The sequence below is a fragment of the Molothrus aeneus genome, chromosome 1 (assembly GCF_037042795.1).
Source record: "Molothrus aeneus isolate 106 chromosome 1, BPBGC_Maene_1.0, whole genome shotgun sequence".
Lineage (NCBI taxonomy): Eukaryota > Metazoa > Chordata > Aves > Passeriformes > Icteridae > Molothrus > Molothrus aeneus.
The window spans coordinates 128,115,016-128,134,300 of record NC_089646.1 but is presented as its reverse complement, the minus strand read 5'-3'; the positions used below and the strand labels follow the sequence as shown (position 1 = coordinate 128,134,300).

The 19,285-nt window shown below is 40.8% G+C and overlaps 1 protein-coding gene across 1 annotated transcript in view; it reads right to left on the bottom strand.

The window, feature by feature from the left end:
- The window catches only part of DPYS (dihydropyrimidinase), a 30,379-nt gene extending 16,081 nt beyond the window's left edge, over positions 1–14,298 (bottom strand). Inside the window, exons 1-5 of the mRNA XM_066547574.1 lie at positions 14,029–14,298; positions 10,668–10,826; positions 8,383–8,562; positions 7,331–7,520; positions 474–630 (exon numbers count right to left, since the gene is read on the bottom strand). Of these exons, the coding sequence (XP_066403671.1) occupies positions 474–630; positions 7,331–7,520; positions 8,383–8,562; positions 10,668–10,826; positions 14,029–14,298 (956 nt within the window). The remainder of the gene's footprint in view (positions 1–473; positions 631–7,330; positions 7,521–8,382; positions 8,563–10,667; positions 10,827–14,028) is intronic.
- Positions 14,299–19,285: the final 4,987 nt, after the last annotated feature.

Here is a 19,285-nt window from a genome sequence, read left to right as displayed (position 1 = left end):
ACCACACATCTTGTTAAGTGCAGATGTCCTAAAGATTCCTCTTTTTCTACATCCTTCTTAAGTAGATGTTATGAAGTGAATATCTTATATGTACCTTCAGAAGTTAGCAGGCTTGAATTTCAAGTGAAAAAGACATCAGACAACAAACCCCAGAAAATCTGTGACCTCACCTTTTACACATTTCCCACTGACTTACAGCCTGTCTTCCTGGTCATGTTACAATTTTTCTGTGGTATGAGCAAGGCAAGGCTTATTGAATAAAATCATATGTGGACAGAAGGCTGTAAGAGTTCAGAGAAATAAAATATGAAAAGAAAATTCTTTCAATCTGTGATTTCACCCTCCATTTCTCCTTTTCTGATAATGTAACATTCTGTACTTAAAAAATCTCCAGAGCATCAGCCAGCTATTATGTACTCCTGACAAAATTTGCTGTGCATTTGGGTATCAGTGTTCACTGTTCATCTGCTTACTTGGCCAGTAAGTTCATGAGGAAACCAGGAGTAGATGGATCTGGTCTCAGTGGGGGTCCCATCACATATGCTGCAGCATGAGCCCAGTCTTTATTCCAGTAGTTGGTGCCATCCGTGCCAAGACTTGCAGCAATAGGCTCCCCATAAACCACCTTTCCTGAAAAATGTAAAGCAAAGGTATCATCCTCAAAAAACATAAAAATACATAACCTGTATTTTCTCTGCTAAGGATCTTTTTGGTGGCAATGAATTTAAATTTGAATGAGTGTTTCAAATTAAACACCTACATATGGAAGGACATAATAAACTAAGCTATAACACAGCATCTTTGTTCTGAATTTTCTGCTAGTGATTTCCCAATATAATTTCCCCTAAGAACATTGCTTGGGCAAGTTTTTTAATTAAATTGTTGATAGATATACTGTAATGGGTTTTACACATTGTTTACTAGGAATGTGATTGAGATTTCAAAAAGAAAGCAGTCCTCAGTTGCATTAATTATGTTTAAGATTCATATACTTGCTAGTACCTGTTTAGTGCTTTGAAATTACTGACTACACAACAGTGTCAGTTAATATATACAGCATACAGACTTTGCAAGGTGGCACTTTCAATTGTCAGGCTATAATTATGCCTGGAAGAACAATATGGCAGGAGACATAAGCCAGAAAGTATAGAAAGATTTCCCAAATCAAAAACTATAAATAACTTGATTTTAAAAGTTATCTCCCAAATTTTAATCTTTTATTCTTTGCTGCACAGTATCCTATTTTCCTCAGAAGAAGACACCAAACCAGACTGGCTGTTAGCCTTTGGACAGAGCTAGCATATTTTAACTACTTTTTTCTTCTGGGAAACATGGATTTGACACTCATCAGAACAAGATGAACACTCCCTGAGTGGTCCAGACACTTTGCAGTTCTGCAGCTGACAGGTGGAAATGCCTCCAACTGCAATGGTCACTAAAGAACCAGGATGACCTCCCACACCCTCTGAGAGGCCACTTGGTGCTGGTTAAATGCAGCCTCTGCTGGGTCCCAGCAAGAGCCTTCTCCCTCCCCTGGTCCCTACAGACAGTGGGTGTTTTGCATTGGATGCCAGATTTCAGTCCAGGCACAGTTTCTATTGGAACCATCACTGCATTGACCCAGCAAGGCCACAGCTGGGGATTGCTTGGTGATACCACCCTGTGACCTTTCTCTGACTTTCTGAGTGTAAATCATGCAGTCATGGTACTGTGGGAAAAGAAAAAGCAAAGCTTTGCAGATCTCTCTCTGTACATTAGACTGCTACCTCTGTGAGCTACTGGATTGTAACTCCTGCACTGGCATAGGTAGCTACTGAGGAGCTCAATTACCTTCAAAATACACTTCTCATTGCACTAGTGCCATTCCTGAAATCTTTGGTGCTAGATTTGCTAAAAGGCCTCATACAACTTTATCTCTACGTGGTTCAAGGTCTGCTTTGGTGCTACTGTATTGTACATTTATTCCAAGTACTACCTAGTACAACTTTGTCCACAGCCTAAAGCCTCCCCGTTAGCATAACTAATTTGCTACAACAACCTCAGTGTCAGTGCACTCTGACATGCTCAATGTGCTTGTCTCATGTTGATGCTTTGGCTTGGGGCATTCTAAGCTCTCAGTCCCACTTACCTACGTATGTTATAGATTAATACTTGGGCTCAGAGGGAGACCACAATTTTTAGACTTGAAAACATGACTTAGGCAGATATTTACTGGTGTTTTACATCTTATTTTTGGAGTTCAAAAGCACTGACTATGAGGCCATGCATGGAAGTGATATGATCACTCACTGATGAGGAGATGTGAGCAGATCAGTGTTTTCTTAATTCAGAGCTGAATGAGGAAACCTAAGAAGAGACATGGATAAACCCAGGAGAATGGATGAAATTAGGATGAAACCTGGTTCACCTTAGTGCAAGGTCTTCCCTGACTCTTGCAGGAACCCCTGGCCTTCCCTGGCCAGCTCCAAACACTGTATTTGAGGGTAGGCTGCCACCAAACTAGAGGTATATAGAGAAGGTCTGGTATATGTAACCAATCTGTCACATTTACCTATTAGTCTTTTGGCAGATTTTTCAAAGCCACCAGAAAGGGGAGGGAGGGAGGGAGGGGAAGTGTGGTTCGAGTCTCTTCTTCTGCATTTAAACAAGATAAAGAAGCTTTCATCCAAAGTAAACCTGAGCTATGAATCATTAGGACATAGCTACAAATTATTAAAATTAAAATTGCAGGAAAAGAATGATTTTTTTGCTCTAATAAATACTTCAGAGAATAATAGAAAAATAATTTTCTCATCGTAGTTTCACAACATGAAAATGAAAAGAAGTTTCCAAGCTCCCAGTTGGATATGCTGAACTGATTCTAGTTCATGTACCACAGCTGATGACAGTATTTCTGCAGTCAGAGTTTGAGCTGACCAGCTCCCTTTGTTCCCATGAGTGGGGAGGAATAGAAGTTATTCCCTCAAGTGATTTCGAATCTGAACACTGCAGTTTCAACAGACTACCTCTGGACAGTTCTGCTGAATGTGCAACTTCCTGCATTTCACTTGGGCCATGACAAGCCAGCCTGAAGGATACAATAACATCAAGATTCTGCTTTAAACCTAGTGAAAAAGGAAATTCTGCACTAAGGCTCTTTCAGCTGAACTGGCAACAAGGGAATTCTGCATTAAGGTTCTTCTAGCTTGATTGACTTCTGCCTATAGGCATAAAAGTGAAGTAATGCAGTAATAAATCATGTCTTTCAAATTGTTATATTTTCCAGCATTCAATTAAAAAAGGAACCACTAAGTGTTCTGCTGTTTGGTCTTCCTGACACCTCTGAGCAGCTGGTAAACATCTGTGTATTTGGTGACTTTTTATCACATGCCCTAACTGGCTAGCTAAAAAATCTATTTTTAATAGATTACTTTATCAAAAAGTAGAGCATTCAATTGCTATTTTTGTACCACCTACCAGAACTCAAAAAGAGTTGAAATACTGAGTTGAAACACCAACTAACATTGACAGATTTGAAAAACTAGTCCATATGTTCTTATTCTAGTATAAGTTTTAGAAGCACTTAGGATAAGGTCATATGGGGCAAAGATACTCACAAGCTCTGAAAGGAGCAGAACTGCAAAGCAGGGTTTACTGAACCACAGATAGCATTGCATCCATTAGGCTATACACAGCGTGGACCTGAGCTGTCCTGCATGAGACAGCTAAAATTTGACATTTTTAGCTGCATTCCTGTGCTCAGAATCAGTTTGAGAGTTTGTATTCCCTCAGCAATGGACATGCCTTTCCCCTCACCAAGAAGAGACATAACTCGTGACTGTTGGGAGGAAGCAATTTTGTAAGCCTAAGTAAGCTTCTTAGAATCTGGCCAAGGACATATTTTTCTATGCACTTTTTTAAAAAGGAGAAACTTTTATTAAAAATTACTTTTTCAGTAAGATTGTGCTCTCCAGGTTTCCACTAGAAAGTTCCATTCCTGGCTGTAGCATCACATTAAATGAGAAAAGGGACATGACCTTTAATCATCACACTGCGTGGTCCTTAAGATCCCTTCCAACCCAAACCACTCTATGATTCTATGGTTTCCAACTTTAGCTGAGATTTAGGTTAGGATTGAAAGCATTTTTTGGGAGGAAACAGTATAGATCATGTACCACATAATCACATTTTATTAGCCTTGTTCTCTCCACAAGCATTTCTGGTGGCAGGAGTGGTTGACAAGGTCACATTATTTTTCCCCGGTAAGTTCACATCAGGTAATCCTAATAAGGAGAAGGAGCTGCACAGCCTGACACGAGAGCTCTACAGCCTTTTATTCTCATTGGAGGGAAGATTTTACACAAGATCAGGAAGAGAATCCCTTCTGTCTTCCCATTTGAGGGAATGAGAGTGTCATGCACACAAATATATCAAACTGCCCTTATGTAGAAGAATACAATTCCTCTACCTACTCTGTCCAGATTCAAGGCCATATTTTGCACAGGGATGAAGAAACAGCCCACTGAGACAAGCAAGGACAGAGGTGCTGTCACCCCTGTCACACACTGCTGTTCTCACAGAGGTGCTCTCTTTGATCCTCTCAGTGGAGAGCTGATGAACCTTGCTTTTGGCAAACAGGCTGGTAGGACCCCACAAAAATAACAGGGTAGGGGCGTGAGTTAGCTTGTCCCTCTCCAACATGGCCACAGTGTGGAATTTTGGATTCCCTGCTGAATATTCAGCAGCTATTACAGATGTACATGAAAAACATGCTGCTATAATCTGGAGCTCTCCTTCCTTGAGTGGTGTTGCTGGAGATCAGAGCAGACATAGATGGCGAACTCTGGCATGGAAGAGAGAAGAAAAGATTTTTGCTCACCTCATTCTCTTAAATTTGCTTAATCTAGAATAAGAACTGCTGGTCCTTTACAGAGTGTATGACTGATTTTAACCTTCAAGGTCTGAGCCATAGCTCACTGAAGACAACAGAATTATGCCTAGTGTCTAGAGCAAGCTCTATCAGGCCTTCAGCCTCTAATGGTAGCTCTCACCTTGTATAGCTAAATGAGTGACAAGGAAGAGCTGGGCTCTGAGTTACATTTTTGACAAGGAAAATTACTATCTCATAGAATTTGAGAAACAATGCAAGAGCTCTTCAATTGCAATTCAATTCTGGTATCACACTGTCAACCAGAAAATAGATTTCACTCACTGAAGACCTGTTTTTCCCCTTCTGAGGTCAGTGATGGAATTGGAAGGGATATCAATCTTCCTCTGACATGGGCAGGGATGAATATGTACACACACTTTGTATTTCATGCTAAGTGCTTGAAAAGAATCATGAAAAATTTCACAATTGTGAATAGCAGGAAGCTATTCAAGCATCAAGACATGGAGAAATGATCTTGAAAAGATGCATAAACTGTTTTAGAGTGAACATTTCAAATGCTTGAGAGGCTTCCAGTATTTAAGAGTTTACACAACTTTCACATTTAGAGTGGTTTTTAACCTGTCCAACAAAATATTTGAGTTTTATTTATGTCATTCATACAATACTTTGAGAAATTTTTTTTGTCTGGAATTCCTTGCTTTTTATTACCACTCTTTACTGAAAAATGAAAATTAACTTCTACTAAATCCAACAATAGTGAATTTTCAATTACCAAAATTCATACAGATCAATCTCATTAAAAAATACAATTCCTGTAACTACCTTTGTGGTACCCTAGTTATCTTTTGACATTTCTTAATCAATCTTATATTTCTTTTTTCTAAACAGTATACTTCTATGCAGATGATATGAATTATGAAGATATGTTATATGTTGCTGTGCACAAAGGAAAGCATTGGTGAATCTGACTGCCGCAGCCCAGGAGGCTATAAAATACAATTTGCTCCCCAATCTGCATCAATTGTCCCAATTTTTTCTTAGTAATATTGGGAAAGCATACATAGTGGAAAAGCATACATCTATCCTCAGTAATCAAACTGGCACTGCAGACTATTCTTACAACACACACCTCATCCGTGTTTTACAGTATTTAGTGTCAGAATAAAATTCTTTACTTGAACAGTATTATAAAATACTATCTTAGCTCTTCTATGTTCACAGACAGTTTGTCATCTTTAATCTGGGTATTTCAACTGTTGTCATAACTTGTAGTTAATGTGCACCCTGTGAATGTTCAACCAGCCGGTGGATATAATCCACATTCCTGGCAGCACTGGCATCTAGTGGAGGAATCCAGTATAGCACAGTAGAAAATGTGCCAATAAAATATATTCTGGTAAATTCTTTCACAAACTTGAATTACTGCTAAATCTTATAGAAGTCACGGTCATACATATTGTGCATAAACATATACATCTATATTAGTACAATGACATCACACTGCTTTGATTTATCATGATTGCATACTCTACATTTTAATATTAATAATCTGTGCCCCCTGTGTAGGGGCATTATGTAAAGACAAGAAATAGTAAAACTGAGGTATATATGAAATTCGTATCAAGTCAGGTGAAAACAAGCTGTAAATGCAAAAGATGTAAAATCATAGTAAAAAAGATTAAAAAAGATAATGAGGACACATAATTTTAAGTCCTCCAAATCTTGGGCTCCTGTCCTGCTCCTTCCACCTTGATAATGTCTCCTCACAGTGCTGTTGTCCCATGTGCTGATCTGGATGAATTTACAGATGAGGAGATAAAGCATCCTGAATACCTACAGCCTTCAGGATGCTTCTAGCCTACCTAACAGATGGTCAGGAAAGTCAAGCCCCCTTGGCTGACCAGAGTTATTTGTGAACACTGCAGTGCAAACCTGAGCAGCTCTGCACTGGTGGGAATCAAGGTTTTCAGACACTGTCATCTTCACCATGACTTTTAAATGCCCAGTGAATAGAAGTCATCATGGCACTGTCTGTAAAAATATGGTGTGGTCTCTGTTATAGAATTTCTCATCAAGATATTTGGTAAAGTCTTGCAGACAAACTTGAGAGAGAAGAACAGTAGAGTATTTATTGTTTTGAACTGTTCACATAATTTTTAATGCAATAATGCTGTCCTGACCATCATTTTGACCTTGGAGGTACAGTAAGAAGAGAAAAAATTTGCTCTGGGGAGAATTGTGGTTGCTGTTCTTACACGCTGCTCCCCTTGAGCCCAAAACCACACAGACAGACAGACAGACAGAAACACACACACAATTTAGACATCCCACTCCAAGAAATTCACCCATGATCTGAGGCTTATAACACCCATGAAAAGTGAGACACTAATGCTGTGTTTGGTTTTCCATGACCCTTCCCCCAATGCCATTGTCCAAGCATAAAAGAATTACAACTTTTACCTTCTCTTCGTGCATTACTTATCACCTTAGCTGAAGATTTACTCATGACATGGACTACATAAAGGGGGCAGTTCACAGCATTTGCTATGGTAATGGCTCTTTGTGTAGCTTCAGCTTCCACTTCTTCAGGACGACACAGTTCATGACCCTCAGGGCCAGTTATTCCCATTGCCAGCATCTTCTTTGCACCCTGCAGACCCCACACAAGCATGTAAGAGTCAGTTAAAATGTATCTACGGTGTCATGAGCATGCTGCCAGTCAAATGGATTCTGAAGCAGCCATTGCAGCCAGTTCAAGGAAAAAAATCCAGGCAGTTGTGATTTTTTTCCAAAATAAGTTACTGTAGTTTTACCTGAAATCTAATATATCTCTCAGTAAATTCAGGTCTCAGAATACTGAAGTAAATTCAGAGAACTCATTTCACTGGCTTGCAGGATTAAATCACTGCTCTTGAAAATCCTACCCCTCTCTCAATATGTACATTTAACTATCATGGCCAATGATGTCCAATGATGCTACTAACCCTCACTGGAGAGAAAAAAAGGAAAAATTTTTACTAAGCACAAAGATGCATATCCAGAGCCTCTGAAAACTCCAAGAGGCAAAGAGGTTTTAAGAGGCAAAAAGGTTTCTTCCCTATGCTGTTCCAGGAATTTAAGATTTGCTGATTTGAGTTTATTTAGCAATGAATTAATTTCTGTTACGGGACGTGGGACAGAGTCAAAGCACTGTTGACTGGAATAGATGAAGAGAATATTCTATTAGAGCCACTCAAGTTACCACTGATGTCCAGTATTGCCAGTGTAGTTACACCCTCAGGGCCCCAGGGCTCTCAGTGCCTCCCCTCAGCACTAAGGTGGCAGAAGCAAGTATGGAGAGAAGCATTTATGAATTATGCACAGAGGGATGTTGAGACTTCTGTGCCCAGCCAGTGGAGCTTTCTCCATACTTCTGGATCTGCTTCTGCTGCATGAGCTGACTATGTCTGGACAGACCTCGGCCTAGGACCTCTATATTCCTGACTTTGATGGACAAAATGCCAAATGTGCACCTGTGCAATTAGCTCCCCATTCTCCGCATGGACTTGAGCAACTGCCCCAAGCTCCTTACAGCAGGAAAAGGCTTCATACAGCTCCTCATCATTGACCATGTATATATCTTTATAGGCCATAAACATCTTGAAGGAGTTGACACCTTTGTTTTGAACAAGACTTTCCATTTCTTGCTTCACCTGAAAAATACAGCAATTATATTTTACATATTAATAATTTTGTATAAAGAAATTTTAAGTATGGAGGGTGAACCTTTACTCACCATCAAACATATGTTCAAATAGTTACAAATAGTCACATATTTAAAGACTGGTTTAGACTCTTCTTCTTGTATCAAATTGATTCTCAAAGTATATAAAAGGGTAGCACTGCAGTGAAAATATTAGAAGCACAAGCTAATTGCAGGAGGGAATGCTTTTTACAAAAGGTAATGAGGCAGAATTTTATTTCAAATAAACCACCTGGTGTTGAAAACACCCATTCCAATATTACAGTCAATGTGTCCAACTCACACAACATGAACATTTATGCAAAACCGATTTTCAAAATTGGATTGCAGTGGGCTGCAGCTTCTAGCAAACAACACAGTGACAGAAAAGATTTCATCTTTTAGAGCTTTGTCCTGAATCTAAACAACACACACAGCCTTTTGAAACATTTTGTTGTCAAACAAAACAGCTCCAAAATGCTACGTGGAGGGCTGCCTTTTTTTCTTTTTTTTTTTTTTAATTCACTTCTGTTAGGATTCCCTGCTTCTGCTAGAGCCTATGAAGCCCAGCAAAACATTACATCACAAAGAAAGAAAGACACATATTTTAATCTCAAGGCTTCTTGCACAACTGGTTAGCTAGAAACATATATTACATAACTTTGGTTCTCCCCTCCCAGTAAAATGATGGTTACAGTAGTTGATATGCATCTGTAATGCTATTAAAATTTCCATGGGATTAATTCCTTTCAAAAAGTAAAATATTATTTTTCATCTTCTCTCTAATAATCTGGTTGAGTCTGCCCAAGAAGGGTAAGATATATAAAAAATTCAAGGAGATATTTTAGTTATCCAGAGGAGGGATGGGAGCACATTTTGAGTGGGAGTTATCAAAGAAGTACCTGACAAAATGGCACAAATACAGAGGCATGTCATTTATCCTCTTCACTGTTTACTACAACTCACAGAAGGCATTGTAAAGAATGTATGCTTTTAATTAATGGTTCAATTAATTAATCCTGATGAGATGAGAGCTGATCAGATGGGTATGACATATCAGTCTTTTTCACCAGGCCTTTTGCAGCTACAAAATGCCCAACTTATTTCTTTTAATCTTGGCCTTTAAAAACAGCTACATTCTTAATATAAACTAGAACATTTCATTGATTTACATCACCCTGTTTTTATTGGATTTGTCAGTACAATATTGTCTGCTGAGGCTGTTTCAAATGTACATTACTCATATTTCGTTGGAGAATTCATTTCATGACTTTGCCTTAACTTGGAAGTTGTGTGCAGGCTATTTTAGCACTCGGTACACAGAATACCAAAGATGCCTTTTTTGCAGAGTAAATGCTTTGGTGCATATATTCTAGAATTTAAAAATTAGAAGAAGTACTCATATATAAAATAGGAATTTACTTAGTATATCTATGTACTGATGCATAGTTCTCCAAGAATCCAAAGTCATCTTGTAAAACATGGGTCTCATTCCAATAGATATCAAGCACCTGAAAAACTAATTTATCAGTGAAGCTTTCAGGGTATCAGCAAACAATCACTTAGCAAAGATGATTCTCCAATATGTAAATTCAAAAATGGATTTTTAGATTATTTCACATTCAATGTACTATTGGCTACAGTCCTGCTTTACTTTACATGGTTTTTACTGCAGCCACCCAGGAAAATAAGTCTTCCTCTATAAATGAAGTCAAGTACCATATTTTTTATGTATATACTTATATTAAAAAAAAACAACCAAACTCATCAGAAGCATAAAATATCAAGTGTTCCAGCAACAAAAGACAAAATTATTGTGAACACCTCTTTCCCCCTCTGACCTGCCTGATCTTTGTCTTGCACAATCCCTACCTTTAACTTTGTGCAGAATTATCCAGAGATATAGGCTATCTGCAGTCTTCTTTCAAATACATATACCCTCAGAAGGGTGTGGGCTATTTCAAATGTTTTTAATCACAAAATCACTAACCAGGAAGCAATATTTAGCACATGAAGACTGATTCCAAGCAGGTGTAGTACAAATTTATGGAATTTAAAATCAGATCTTGTGTCTACCTTGTTGCTCCACCATGTAACTGCCACATGCAATGAATAATCACAGCAGACTTTAGGGTCTGCCCAGCTTTTCCATGTATCAAAAGCTTCAGTAAGAGAGCAGCCTTTCTGAGGGATGGCAAAGTCGATGATCATAGTGGTTCCTCCTGCTATAGCTGCCTGAAAAGAAGAAAGTTAATATTTAGCAATCAGAAATAATGCAAATTTCCTCCCACCCTCTCCAACTCCTTTACATCAATTAATCTGGAATGAAAAGCCAAAACCCACTGAGGAGTTCCCCGGAGTAAAGTCCAGACGTGAAAAATTATTTTGGAGATTAATTTCATTTGCTTTGAGAAAAATGTTCTCAAAAGCATGTTCAGGAGAATCCAAGTGAAATTCTCACACTGAAGGAGAAGCTTCTCTTTGTGTACAAAAACTTATCAAAGAAGTGGAGATGTGTCTGTAGTGTTTATGCATCAGTGAGTTTCCTCAAGTGTATGGAATCACTGAGGAAGAAGAGCACTAGAAGAGCACAGTCAGCTTGAGACGTGCTGCCTCAGAGTCTGTGTAGTGGAAAAAACAAGCCTGAGTGACAGGCAAGTGCTAAGGGGCAAATACACAACAGCAAAAAGCCCCATTGAGTTTGAAAATACAATATGAAAACCCCCAAACTCTTGACTAATACTAAAATATTTTACAGGGCTTAAAAACGTATTTTTATTAGAAACAGAATATAATTTAGTAAAACTGCATAGAGGGTTTTAAATAGAATGAGGAATTTACATTCTCTGCATAAATGTTGTAAAGTAATAAAATAAACTACAACTTTACTTAACAGACAAATGGTGATCAAAAATTGCTTTTTAACCAATAATTTCCACTCTTATTAATGGCAAACTGAATTATTAATTTTCTTGCCTTTGGAGGGAAAAAAAGTTACACAGATGCCAGATCCTTGACTAAAAGAAATTGATCCAATACAGAAGTTCCTTTGTTGAAATTGTTGCTTTCTTCCAGATTAGCAAAAGAAATCCTCTCTTTTTCTCTGAGTAATGTCCCTTTGCAAAACAGCAACAACCAATTCAGATGAAAATATGTACAGCTCAAATTCACAGGATCAGAGAATCACAGAATTAGCTAGATTCAAAAAGACCTTTGAGATCAAGTCCAACCTATGACCTAACACCACCTTATCAACTAAACCATGGCACTGAGTGACACATCCAGTCTTTCTTTGAACACCTCCAGGGATGGTGACTCCACCACCTCCCTAGGCAGCCCATTCCAATGCCCAGTCATTCCTCCTGTGAAGAATTTTTTCCTAATGTCCAGCCTAAACTTCCCCTGGCTCAGATTAAGACTGTGTCCTCTTGTCCTGTCACCAATTTTCTGGGAGACCAAGCCCCACCTGGCTGCGCCCTCCTCTCAGGATGAGATCTCCCCTGAGCCTCCTCCAGGCTGAACAGCTCCAGCTCCCTCAGCTGCTCCTCACAGGGCTTGTGTTCCAGACCCTTCACCAGCCTTGTTGCCCTTCTCTGGATGCATTTGAGACCTCAATGCTTTCCCTGAATTGAGGGGTCCAGAACTGGACACAGCACTCGAGGTGTGGCCTCACCAGTGCCCAGTACAGTGGAAGAATGACCTCCCTGGTCCTGCTGGCCTGTTGCTGATACAGGCCAGGATGCCATTGGCCTTCTTGGCCATTGGGCACACACTGGCTCATGTTCAGTCTGTTGTCAGCCAGCAGCCCCAGGTCCCCTGGGCAGTGTCCAGCCTCTCTGTCCCCAGCCTGTAACACTGCAGGGAGTTGTTGTGGCCAAAGTGCAGGATGCTGCACTTGGACTTGTTAAACCTTGTATTGTTGGACTCAGCCCATCTATCCAACCTGTCCAGGTCCCTCATGCTGTATTACTCTTCCTTTTTCTACGACAATTAGTCTCTTTCTTCCTTCTGCTCATTTAGAATTCAGAAGAATAACTGTAAATATGCCACTATATTTTGCAAAAAGAGAAGTTTGGAGAGTGACACAAGTATTTGTAATTTCTAATGAATTGAGCAAAACATTTTCTCCAGGAAAAGTTGTTCAAACTGTCAAATATTTTTCAACAAGACTGATTGACTTATTTATTAAACAGGATTTAAAGAAAATTTATAGACTTCAAGAAAAAAAAAAAAGTCATGGGTTCCACAACTCCACTTGAAGTCTCTTTTTATTCCCTACATCTTCTTCCCCCTCTGTCTGTAAAGAGAGATGCCTTTACTTGTTCAACTGAATGGGTAAATCTTAGCTAATCATTGTAGCATATTTTGCAATACCTGGAATACAACTCTGTCCACTGAATTTCTTGCCAAAATATTTGTCAGAGGATGACCATCAGCGAATAGTCTGAATACTTTCCACACTTTGACCTGGGTTAAGGATAGCCACAATCTCTAACTTTTTGACATCTGATTGATAAGCTGGATCTAGAATTTTCTTGTAGGCACTGAAGTGACTATCTGGACATCCTGTTTTGTGTATGCAGCCTCTGTCTTGCAGCTTCCCTGTCCTATAAGTACCTCAGAGTTACTGGGAAAACCTTAAAAACTTATTTTCTGTTTTTTAGTAAATCCCAGTTCCCCAGTGAGAGAAGCTGGATATAGCAATCTCTGTGAATGTGATGGCTAGCAGACAAACCAAGTGGGGCAATGTGATCCTTTCTGTGAACAAAGGATTTCAGTCTGCACAACAAAGCTCTTAGAAAAGTGCCTTGAAATTTTGGTTATGGAAACTGTATGGAGATGATGCATAATACTCTTAATATGAATAATTGATACACTATTCATATTCAGGGAATATAATAAGATCAGCGAAAAAGCTGAAAAAACCCCCACTCCAAGTGTAAAACTGGGAGAAATAATGTACTTTCATAAAGTGTATTTGAAGTGGACTTTCATTGAGACACACAGTAAGCACCAAAGTGAATGACAGAAGAAAAGCCTGCATTTCCTCATGCTAACAGAGGAGAAAGATCAGATTACCACAAAAGTGCTTAAACAGCACAGGGGAATTAAACTGTTGCTTTAGTTAACCTTTGCTCAGAGAAGTATGAAGCTTGATGCATCAAGGCAGGTTGTAGTCTGCATGCTGACAGCCAGGGTAAATGCCTGCCCCACTTGACCCCTGCAATCACAATAGTTTCTGGAGGAGCCCAAATAACATACTCGTTGGGGGTGGACCTCTGAGTACCCCCCCTGAGTACAGACAAAGGGACAGGAACAACTGGCCATGCTTGATTCACATTCTATTCTCTATTTTAGAAATAATACTGGAGGACCAGCAGACATCCCTCTCTGAGAAAGCCCAGATGCACACACAGACATGCACATGTGCACCCACCTTGGTTCCAGTGTAGAAGTCATCTTTTGACCTGCTACCCATGAAAGGGAACTCCATGTGTGTGTGAGTATCAATGCCCCCAGGGATCACCAGCTTGTTGGTCGCATCCAGCACAACAAGTCCAGTCGAGGGCTCCGGGTTTAGGCTTGTTCCCACCTGCTGCACCACTCCATCTTCCACGTACACATCAGCCACCACAGAGAGGTCATCATTCACAACTTTTCCCCCTTTGATCAAAAGTCTCTGCCGAGCCCGGGTTTGGGGTGGCATGCCAGCAGGTGAGAGCGAGGCCTCAGCTCAGAAACTTGCTCTTGCCTCAGAGTAGTTCACTGCCTCGTCCTCCCAGAGCAGCAGCTCTCTCCAAATGGCCCTAAACACACAGCACACCATGCTCTTTAAACAGACACCGATGGAACTGCCCCCTCTGCCCCTGGCAGCTCCTCCTCCCTCCTCCCGTGCAGCCCAGTGACACGGATGGGAGCAGGGCACTGCCCTTGGGCCCTCCTGCTCCGGACCCTGCCTGGACAAGGCGAGCCAGGCTTTCAGGGTGTTCTCACAGCACGTGCTCCAGCCTGCCCTGTGCACCTGTGGGTTTGCAGCTTGCTGAGCTGCTTTGAAAGTGTGGCTATTTTGTCATCTTGTGATGCCCAAAAACAAACTAAGCTCTTTGCTGCCACATTGGAGGAAACCAAGGGTGACCTGGGCTCTCCACAGAAGCAGCCAGAGAGCCATGGGGTGACCTGAGCTTCCTGCAGCCATGTCTGGGGAGCCCTTGGGTCCAGCCTGTGCAGAGGGAAAGGCAGAGTGCAGTGCTCTGGTGACCCAGGTGTTGTATCCTTCTCAGTGGAGATGGTGGGGCCCACACTGCTCCCAGGCTGTTTGTCAAAGGATTTGGGACACACCACCCTCAGGATCCAAACATGGCTCCCTGCTGCCACTGCAATGACACCACATAGACAGCACTCTGGCCTGAGGGGGCAGCCGGGGTGTGTGTGCCAACATCCAAAATCCCATTTCAGTACCTGAGGTTCCACCTGCCCCACAGCCCTGCTGTGCCCACCCGGCAGGCCCGGCCTGTGCTCGCCACACCCCACAGTGCTGCCCCCACAACCACTGCCAGCCCGGCTGTGCTGGCCCCTCCAACCTCCCTGCCCCACAGGAGCCCTTCCCGAGGGCCAGGGGAAAGTCAGGATCCTCTGTGGTGGGTCTCACACAAGGCTGGTGTGACCTTGGCAGGATGTGGCTTGTGTGTTTCAGAATATACACCTGTAAAAAGAGGTGGGGAAGTAAAAGGAGGATGACTGAAAAATGAGCTAGAGACTGTCACAGCAGAGGAAAGACCTGCTCAGTACCATCTCAGAGGCACTCATTTCTATGGCATTTTCCCAATTCTCCCATAACCCTGGATTTGCAAACTCAGCAATGACATGGCACTGCTCAAGTGTGTCCCTAAATCTGCTGAGCACTTGCATCTTCATCCCCTAACCTCTTCCAGTTCAGTGGTGATGATTTAGCAAGATAGAACACTGCCTCTGAGGGCTGTGAGAGGGTGCACACCCAGGATACCAAAAAGCCATTTAGACAATGGACACAAGATATGAAAAAATCTCACCTTCCCATCAGCATGTCACCTTTGTTCCTTCCCTTATGATGGGTATGAGAGAATTACCATACATTAAGTTTTCTATCTGCTCATCCCAAAGTATCTTGTCTTACATCTCACCTTTCTGCAATGGAACAGAGACCTACTGGGATTTATGACCTGACACAGCAACAAAACAGGTCAAAACTCATTTGGAAAAGCAGCTTCCCTTTGCATAAATTAAGTGACCTTTGTTAAGTGAGGAGAGGGGGTAGCGAAGTCAGAAGTTCATCTGATCATGTGGTGTATAGCAGTTAAGCTCCTATGCCCATCCAATGGAAATTTAATGATTTGATGTAGAACAACATCAACACATTTTACAGTATTTATTGTCAAAGAGACTTCACCCTGAAATTTCAGCATCACTTCAATACCTAGACTACCAACCTAAAATAGTCACTTTCTTGTAATTTCTCCCTGGCCAATGACTACTTAGTATTTTCTGTGAAAGGAGTTTTGACATGACAGACCTAGACAGCCATCTCTGAGTATGCTCTTGGGCTAGTAGCAGTCGGAAACTGTTTTTGCTCAAATCCTTCTGTCAAATTGGGCGATCAGAGGGAGATCTGAAGGCAGATCAGCCACATCACAGCAGATAGTAGTGTGCACTGGGATATCCAGTTCCCTCTTTGTGTGTGTTGCACAGGAAAAAGCTGACACAACTTTCATACATAAATGAATGAAGAGTAGCACAGATCAAGAGTATTTACATCTGCTTCTGAACAAGAACAGGCTTGAACTCTGTTTCCTCTTCTCTGATTTCCTCCTGGGTAATTTAGACTTTGTGGATCCTACTCTTAAATGCCTAAACCTTCCTATCTGTGATTTCATGCCCAGTTCAAAATTGCAGAACTGCCCACAAACCAGCAACATAACATCTTGTAATGCTGTGCCTAGGAAAACTGAATTTATCCCACAGGTGGTTTTGAACACATTAAATAACATATTGGTATATAACAAGATTTTGTCTAAGCAGCCCTTTTATTTAAACCATTTGGACCAAAAAGATAATCTCACATCAGTTGCATTTGTGTATATTTGGTAAATATTTCACAGCTCAGCTGTCGTCAGAAAAAATAGCCTGAAATACCACTGGTGGAGCAGAAATGATACTTAAAATACTCAGAGAAGACAACTGGTCCTACATTTTTAGTGATCACTGAATATCTACTGCTGCTCCAACAGGGCTTCTGGCTCCTAATTGACTTTGTAGTATTTACTTACCCACAAGACATTTTACCTTTTTATCTTTCTCTTTGCAGAGATTCAAACAAATCTTTGCCCCATATCAATGTTTGACTCTGCTCTGTTGTAGTGATCTGGGCTGGAAGAGTTCAACTCTGTCATAGTACCTGGTATTGCTCTGTTTTGCATCTGTGCTGCACTGTTGGTAACAAAGGAAAGTTCTCATTATTGCTGAGCAGCACTTGCACAATGTCAAGGGCTTTTCTGCATCTCACAGTGCCCCCCCAGTGAGGAGGCTGGGGGTGCACAAGAAGCTGGAAGGGGACAAAGCCATGACAGCTGACCCCAAGAACACCCCCGGCCATATGGTGTCATGCTCAGCATATAAAGCTGGGGAGAGAAGAAGGAAGGGGAGGGACATTCGGTGTATACAGCATTTGTCTTCCCAAGTCACCCTTAGTGGATGGTGGAGATCTGCTTTTCTGGAGATGGCAGAACATCTGCCTGCCCCTGCGAAGAGAGGGATTAATTAGTTTTGCTTTGCTCACAAGTGCAGCTTTTGCTTTACCTATTAAACTGTCATTATCTCAAACCCACGAGTTTTCACACTATCTCCCTTTCAAGTTGATTGAGTGAGTGGCTGCCCAGTGATCAAATACCAGCTGGGCTTAAACCACAACTCCGCAGAGAAGTTTCCTGTTAGGAAACATTTACGGATCCTAAAATGTTACATAGTAGCTCAACAATTTGAGAGTCATTGCAGAATGTCTTCCCAAGCTCACAAATCTGAAATTGAACCATGTGCTAATGCGTTTGTTGTGTCTAGCAAAGCAAATAATTCTAGAAATCTAAACATGGAGTGTCTTGTTTAGTGTAACTATCACAGAAATACAATCATAGGAGGTTTCACAGTAGCCTAATGATAAACTGATTCCATTTAAACAACTCTGAAGGAAACAGAATCCATATCCATGATTTATCAAATGAAAATAATTTAGCAAATTTAGGGATAATTTTGCAAGAAATGGGGGACAGAAGTTTGGAACATCCAGCAAACCTTGAGGATATCTAAAAGTCATTATAATGCAGAAACCATCAGTTTAAAATCCTCTGAGACACATACTTTCACCCACTTCATCCTGGAACCTTTAACTGCTACCTGCCTGCATAAAATACTATTTATTTTTAACTTCTCCTTTAATTATCACACCTTACGCTTATCTTCCATTTGCATCCATTTTCACATTCTTCTTACAATACCCTAGTGCTGTAAAGCTTTTCTACCACCACACAGTCTTCAGCTCTTTCTTAACTCCAGGACTCTTACTGACATTAACCTTCAAATTTAAGTTGGTGAAGCTGAAATGTATCTCAAAATGCAGGAGCAGCAGACAAATAGGCTTTTGAACAAACAGAGACATTTTGTGAAGGAAGCTAGAGGTTGATAATGGGCAGCAGAAGGAAAGCTCAGCTAATGAAGATGTGTGATTTATAATATTACTTATTTTTGACAACTTTCCTCCAAGGAAGAAAGAGCAGATCATGAACATTTGCAATGTGAGAAAATTAACAAAAACAGTACCAACAGCTTTCAGTAATGATGGATAAAGCACTAGGTTTTGGAGAATTGGTGAGTTTGAGGTGCAGTCTGGATTTGCAGAAAGGAAAGAATGGTTATCTTTTGCCATATTCAGAAAATCAGAAGGACTGAATACTCAGTAAGCGTTTCTTTGCAACTCCTATTAAAAAACCCATAATGCCTGTTCACCTGGGATTTACTCTCACACTAGTCTCTGCAGTGGGAATTTAACACATTCAATAAAACCAGACAGTCTAAATGTAATTGCACCTGTAAAGTCTTCATAACTGTGAGACAAGTCAGGTGCCCTTGTCAAAACCTCACAAGTTTTCAGAAGAGTCTGCTGGCTACTTTCATGAGATGGATTTTCAGACACAAACAAGTGGTGAGGTTTCAAAACCTAAGCTCCCAAGCCTTCTTCAGTTGTAAAAGCTTTCCAAAACTAGCAAGCATACCCCATGGTTTTCTATAACCAAACAAGGCTAAAAAACATTAACAAAGGAATTCAATCCTCTAGTTCCACGTGACCTGAACTATAAATATGGTCTCCTAAGTACCGGACCACATCCAAGTTCCTGGTGCCCCAAATACATCAGCAGTGATGAAGCCCATTAGCACCCAGCCTGGGGTTCCACACATGTGACACAAAGGAAGGCAGCCAAAGGTGTGTGTGTGCTGAAGACCATTCTACTTTTTAGAGAAGCAATAAGTAGTTACTGTTCTCTCATTCTCATAAGGCCAAGTGCCTCCTCCTCTTTGATCAACACAAATGGTGAACCACAGACAGTACAACCAAAAAAGGAATGACCAGGAATCCAGCAGAGGAGCAACTAAGAAACCCTCATATTCTC